Source organism: Sinocyclocheilus anshuiensis, unplaced genomic scaffold (assembly GCF_001515605.1).
Source record: "Sinocyclocheilus anshuiensis isolate Anshui unplaced genomic scaffold, SAMN03320099.WGS_v1.1 scaffold111, whole genome shotgun sequence".
Classification (NCBI taxonomy): Eukaryota; Metazoa; Chordata; class Actinopteri; order Cypriniformes; family Cyprinidae; genus Sinocyclocheilus; species Sinocyclocheilus anshuiensis.
Genome location: NW_015552549.1, coordinates 625,810 through 632,601, shown reverse-complemented (window position 1 = coordinate 632,601; position 6,792 = coordinate 625,810). Strand labels below are relative to the sequence as shown.

The window sequence follows — 6,792 nt, the reverse complement described above, 5'->3', positions numbered from 1 at the left end:
GCTCTTGCAGAGTATAATTTTGGACATGATTTCTATAACAAGAATATGATACATTTGACAAAGAATTGATTGGAAGAAACGTTTCAAGCAAGAAGATTCAAACACATACATACCCAACATGAATATAATCCTATAAACTATTCAATAGTTATTCAAAACACATACACAATAAATGATTAAAAAGTGATAGTCTAATGTGTGGGTTACATACATGATATGGAGTTATGCATAGAAATGATTAGTTGCTCACAAGTCCTTTTAGTGTCATTTAGGTGCATGGAAAGGCAGTTTCTGTGCCATTCTGTGGATGAGGACATGTTCTGTGAAGACCAGAGGTTAAAAGGTCTGTAAGGAATCTCAGTCTGTTCTTTGTCGTCGAGGTGGGTGGAAAAGTAAATCCGAAGAGCTCGTGACAGTGATTACTATCACTGGTTCACATGTGATGGTCATGCTGTGCATCTCTTTGACCATTTAATCTTGATTACTTTCCCCCAAAATTGACAATCTCCTTGGAATTGTCAGGAAGTGTTCTTTTGTTTAAATGCTGTGAGCTACTCAAAGCTGCTAGTTGGTTCAGGCTTGTGGCGCCAGGATCTGATTTACGAACATCCTGTGTCTTGGGCCTTTCTGTGGAATTCGGCTCCTCGTGTTTCAACCATGTTCTTTGACGGAATCTTAAATTGTCTGATTCGGTCTGATACCCTACACTGGTAAGAATAAAAATGAACTCATGGTCAAGCTGTTCTGTTGTTGGTTGCCACAACAACAGCAATGAATTAAGGGAATTCCTAGAAATTGCTCTTTTGAGCACCACCAAACCTGAAAAGAATGTCTGAGTCCAGCGCAGTGTGCAATACATTCTACAAAAAGCCTTCTGAACCTTGCCACGGTCCGAAGCTCTATGACCTGTTGTCAGTGTAGTTAACCTAGGGCCATTTCATGTTATCTACACAATCATTAAACAAACAGGCAAGGCACTGCAAAAATACTGTCATTGTAACACTGTACACAATGGGTGAAACTATGGAGCCATATGTTATTTTTTTAAACCATTTTCTTAGGTTTAATGTTACATTATCAGCTAGGAAAATATGCAAATTTGACAAGGAAATGTAAAACAGTTTTCCGGTATGAGTCAGACAAGACTTCTGCATTCAGGAAAAACGTGAATAGTTCATATGATTTATGCACTATATTACAAATCCTCTGAAGTCACATGATAGCTTTGTGCGAGTGACAGACTGAAATTTAAATCATTATTCACTGATTATCTTTCCCTCTGGTGGTGGTTATTCGCTGCTACCAAATCACTGAGACCATGAACTCAAAAACTTAACAGTTAGATTCGTGAATCAATCATTTGAGCCAGTTTTGTGAACTGGATCAATTGATTCATTGAAAAGATCTGACTCAAAATAACAATTCATTCACAAACTGGATGATAACGGATTTTTTATTTAATTTTATTTTATTTTACTCTTTTTACACATTTGACACATATAAATTATGTTCAATTCTCTAAAATGTATCTTTTTTGTGTACAGTGGTTAAAATAAAGTCATACAGATTTGGAATGATGTGAAGGTGAATAAGATGTGAGTGAATTTTCATGAAATAATGCTTTATCTAAGTGTGTAGTCCCTGTCGTGCACAGAAAGACACAGTTCTGGCACAGTTGCTGCTTCCTGTGATTTATTTTGTGGTCCATCCCACCCCATAAATGAAATATTTATTCCTGTTATCTCTGCTGTGGGATCCAGTGGTTCCATAAATTGTAAAGTGTGCATCCTTATTGTTGCTGTCCTTTTAATTACAGCTCATGCAACAGCTGTGTGGTGTTGCATTTAACAAAGACTGTAAAATTTGAGTGCACGCTTTTTTACTTTGGGTGCTGTTCAAAACCTAAATCAAACCCGAGTAAGTCCATTAAACATTTCATAAACAATTTCCCATATAAATGCTCACAGGGGAGTTACTGTATTTATGTCTCTTTGTAGAGGTTGGCAGAATTTACTAGAGGCCATAGACTTTCATAGGCAGTTTTGGAGCAGGATTTAAAAAAAAATTACTGGCCTTGTTCTGTGAAGTACTCATGCAGCAAAATGCATAGATGGCTGTGAGAGCTTGCAGTTGAGTGTTGGAGAGGTTTTGATGAGTTTGGAGGAGCTGGCCATGGTGCTGAAGTACTGAGAACACAAGAAGCAAAATGCTCTCAGTGGCAGCATAATAAGAGCAATCATGTACGCTTGTCCTTTCAACTGTCATCACGTCATGGGATCATATGATCCTTGAGACAAAATCGATTCTTATGTGAGAGATGAGGCTGGTGTTATGTGCAGAAACTGTCACTCTGTTCCAAACTCTAGTGAGCTGCCTCCATAAGCAGCATTCTAGGGCATCATAAGTGTGTTCTTGATGTGAAGTCAGCTTCAAAAGGTTAGTAGTATTATTTTATTACAATATCATGCATAATATTTTTTACTTTTTTTTAAAGAAATGCATAATATTATTCAGCAAGGATGCATTAAATTGACAGTAAAGGCTTTTACTTTGTTACAAAATATTTCTATTCAAATAAATGCTGTTATTTTAAACTTGCTATTCATCAGATTTTTCTTTCAAAACATTTCATCAACCCCAAACCTTTTAACTGTAGCGTACATTAAAATATATAGTTGCATTTACGTTTTGGAAGGGGGCCCTCTCCAGAGGAAAATAGTATTTAGGGGTTCTTGGCATTAAAAAGTTTGAAAATCCCTGTATCTGTCACCACTGGTTGCAGAAGAGAGGAAACAGGATCCGTATCCAGCAATCTTTATTCAGAAACTAACATAAAACTCCAGAACAGGAACAACAAAACCAACTTAACAAGACGTAGGACTGACAATGAACTAAAAGAAACACAGGGCTTAAATAGACAGGACAAACAAATGGAGAAGCTAACTAAACACACCTGAACTGAGGAACCTAATAAAATCAGTAACCATAGAAACAAACAAGGAGAGAACGGAGGAGAACTGAACTAATTAAGAGTCAAGGTGATTAACAAAGAACCTCAAACCTGAACAGAACAGAGAAACAGAATAAAAACAAACTCTAAACCAGAACTAACAAACCAAAACCGCGACAGTATCAGAGTATTATGCCATTAGCTTAGCAACATTAGGAACACTTATGAAGGTGCTGTACATAGCCGACAGTGATTCAGCACTTCAGGTTTGGAAACAGATTGTGTCTTTGTGATATGTGGTGTTGAAATATTGTTGACTTTAATGGCTACTAAGCGCATAGTTTTTGATTTAGAGGGATTGTTGTTGGTGTCGAGGGAGAAAGCTGATTGGTCCCTTGGTGTTGCGCACATGCATCCACCGTCTGTGAAACCAATGCCAGGATCAATGTCTTCACTAATCGAACCCCATTTCCTGTCTGTGAACACTGTGGCTCTCACTCTCCACTGCCCTGTATCTTCCTGTTTTTTCTGAATTCACAGCCAATAAAGTGGCGTTCAGATGGTCAGAGCTGCCTGGAGATAACAGATTGTTGATACTATAGTCCTCCAGCTGCTATAAGTTAACTTAGCTGCTAAGTTAAGATGAATTAACTTACCAGCACGTCATTATTTACACATTACATTTCACACAAAGTGTCACATTAACCAGTACTTCCTCCAAATATATATGTTAACTTACTTAATAATTCAAATTAAGTGCAGTTAATGCCTAGTTCACACTACAGGATTTTAAGCCCGATTTTCAAGTCAGTGAGCTCGCCGACAGGTCGGGGTGTGATCGGGGAAAAATCAGCGGGTTATCAGCGCTCGGCAAGCCTTATGTGTGAACTACTCAACAACGCATCAAAGAGGCTCGCTGATGTGTCGCCGACACCAGACGAATATCTAGCATGCTAAATATCTGGACTAGTCGGCCGACTCGACATCACGTGGTGTCAGGTGTCGCAATAAGCTACAGCCAATGAGAGAGCAAGGCATGGGTTGAGGTCAGTGGAAGAACAACTGCAGCAGCAGCATGGCTTTAAGAAAAGTTTGGAGACAAGAAATGGAGCAAAATTTTTCAGAACAGATCATCTCGCAAACAGCTTGCAGCACTAATTTCTTCCCGATGTCCATTTTCAAATAAACAACTCCCATTTCACTTGTTTCGCAACATTCCCGTTCCACTTCTTGGATGTGTTTTCATGAGAAAACGTGGTTTGGGGAGCGGATAGAGTCATTGGGTGAGTTGTTGTCAGCTTGTGTAGTGTGTGACCCCCTGTTGCAGATCATTTATGTAGTGTCACGTAGTGTGAACACCACAACGACTTCAAGACAGACAGCAAGTCATGTAGTCTGAACAGCACAGCAATCTGCCGACGTTTTAAGTCGTGTATTGTGAACTAGGCTTAACTTGCTTGTCTAGTACAAAATGAAAATCTTAATTTCTACTAAATGTCAAAAATGAATCATTTTGATGTAACTGATTACCTCAACTGTTTGGAGATCTGCTAACCTAATTTTGGTCATTGGTATTCTAGGACTGTCAGTTCTGCAGAAGGTTCTGGACACAGCAGCAGAGCATAACTGGCTGGTGACCTCTGTGAATGTGGAGACAATGACAGAAGCGTCCTTCCTCGAAGTGTTCCAGGACCTGGACAAAAAGAAGGAGGGCCAGATCATCATCGACTGTGAGCTGGAGAGACTCACCTCCATCCTGAAGAAGGTAATTGTCTCTCACCAATCTTATTATAGTCATACATGCTGTCAGGTGCTCCAGATTAATGAGGAATCCAATTTTGGATCCAAATTGAGAATGTTCTTTGCTCTAAATGTTCTAAGACCACTTAAATATGTCTTTCAATCAAGACAAACAGCTAGTCATAGCTACACAAACAGTCATCTTTAATGCTGCTAATAACCATGCCATTATGAATATATATCAGTAATCATCTGAAGGCTTGGATGACTCAACTTAAAATGTAATTCAGAGCTGGAATACTCGGATGAAGCCTGTGGCCACTCGAATCAGATGAAGTGGCCTGTGCAACAGGCCCCAGAATGCTCTCTCTCACTCTCTCTTTCTCAAAAAACGGCAAGGACGGAGCAGATAAATAACACTGGGCTGACATTTGGGGTTGGCAGTGGAGACATAGTATAAAATAAAAAATAAAGTTGACTTGACATAGTGACGTGTCACTTTCTCTGTCACCTCTCTCCGCTGCCTGGAGGAGGAGGAAGCATCCTGTTACTGTAATTAATGAGAGCGTGCCTTTTCTTCCCTTTCTCTACTTTCCTCTATTTCATGACTCAAACAGAAGACCCTCGACAGGCCGTGTTGTGTTATTGATAGCACGGTGGCCACAGTTAAGGCTGTTGCATCATTTGGTGGCAATTTGCACAGCACGTCTAGACAAATTTTTCCTCTCTGAAAGCAATCATCCATCACCATGCTTCCACCAATCATACCGTAAAACAACATTGGTGTAATTTTCCTCCACTTTGATTCACATTCTTTCACTAACACCAGGGGCTAGGCAGTTTAATAGAAGAAAAACTATATGTGCATGGTTTTCATCGCCCTCTTAGCATGAAAGATGTGTGGAGTTTTTTGGTTAGGAATATTTTAAAGACCTCATGAAGTAGTTTGCTAAGCACAATTTTATTTTCTTGTGTACTTCCTTTTGAAATAGGAAATTACAGCATGGCATATCAAAAGGCTTGTCCTTTTTTCAGATAGCCAATAGGGCTGTGCGATATGACGATATATATCGGATGGACGAAATAAAAAGTCTATCGTTTCATATTATGCTCTATCGTTTATTTCGTGGTGTCGCAAAATACATTGTTTACGGTAATATTTTTTCATCATTTGGATGACTGCGCAGGGGCGGATCTAGAAAATAATTTTTAGGGTGGCATGGGGTTTATGAGGGGTGGCAACACCAAAGCAAGCCCCACCCCCATGCATAGTTTTTGGGGATTTATGGTCTGACATACACAGTTGTGTTCACAAATATTGTATTACCATTAAGTAATCATCTATACTGTTTAAAATGAAAAATAAATAACAACATTTCAATATCCATCATGGCACCAAGTCAATACACAACATAAATAACTTCAACAGGTTATAAATGTTTCTGAGCTTGTATCACTAAACAAGACATGCGGTTCTATTAAAATTACATATAGGCTACTTAGATGGTATAATCACATTTAGTGCAAGTTTAAGAGCAACAAAAACTTTTGAATTTCCTAGCATTAGAAATAAATACAATAATATCAAAGCACTGAAACTGGATCAGTTTTGAAAACAATGTTTGATTTTCTGTTATTAACAGGTGGGAATGTCTGTAATCACCCAGAACAAACTCTATCAACCATATACTCTATAAATACCCCAGTAACTGCATAGCAAGAGCCTAGCAACCAACATGCAACACTTTAACAAACATCTAGAACATCTGACCAAACCATTTATGTTTTTTAAACAAGATTTTAAGACAAGCCAGCATAAATTTGTCTTTCAAACTTTTCAATCTAGTTATTACAGTTTTCTTACAGGTTTTTTTCAAATGCTTACACACATTTTCAAAACTTTGCCTCTTTATTTCAAAACTTTACACACAAATCCAAGAATTGCACACACAAAATGCAAAATGCCTCACATCTCTTGCAAAATGAAGCACTGCATTCAAAATATCACAAACACATCTCAAAAGCAAACATTTGCAAACACCTTTGCCATAATATTAATTCCTGTTAGATTTTTGTGTGTTACATAGAGAATTGTGTGTTGT

At 38.3% G+C, this 6,792-nt stretch overlaps 1 protein-coding gene across 1 annotated transcript in view; it reads left to right on the top strand.

Moving 5' to 3' along the window:
* LOC107664347 (glutamate receptor 1-like) overlaps nt 1-6,792 on the top strand; it is an 85,560-nt gene that overhangs the window by 35,524 nt on the left and 43,244 nt on the right. Inside the window, exon 4 of the mRNA XM_016454886.1 lies at nt 4,531-4,715. Coding sequence (XP_016310372.1) covers nt 4,531-4,715 — 185 coding nt within the window. The remainder of the gene's footprint in view (nt 1-4,530; nt 4,716-6,792) is intronic.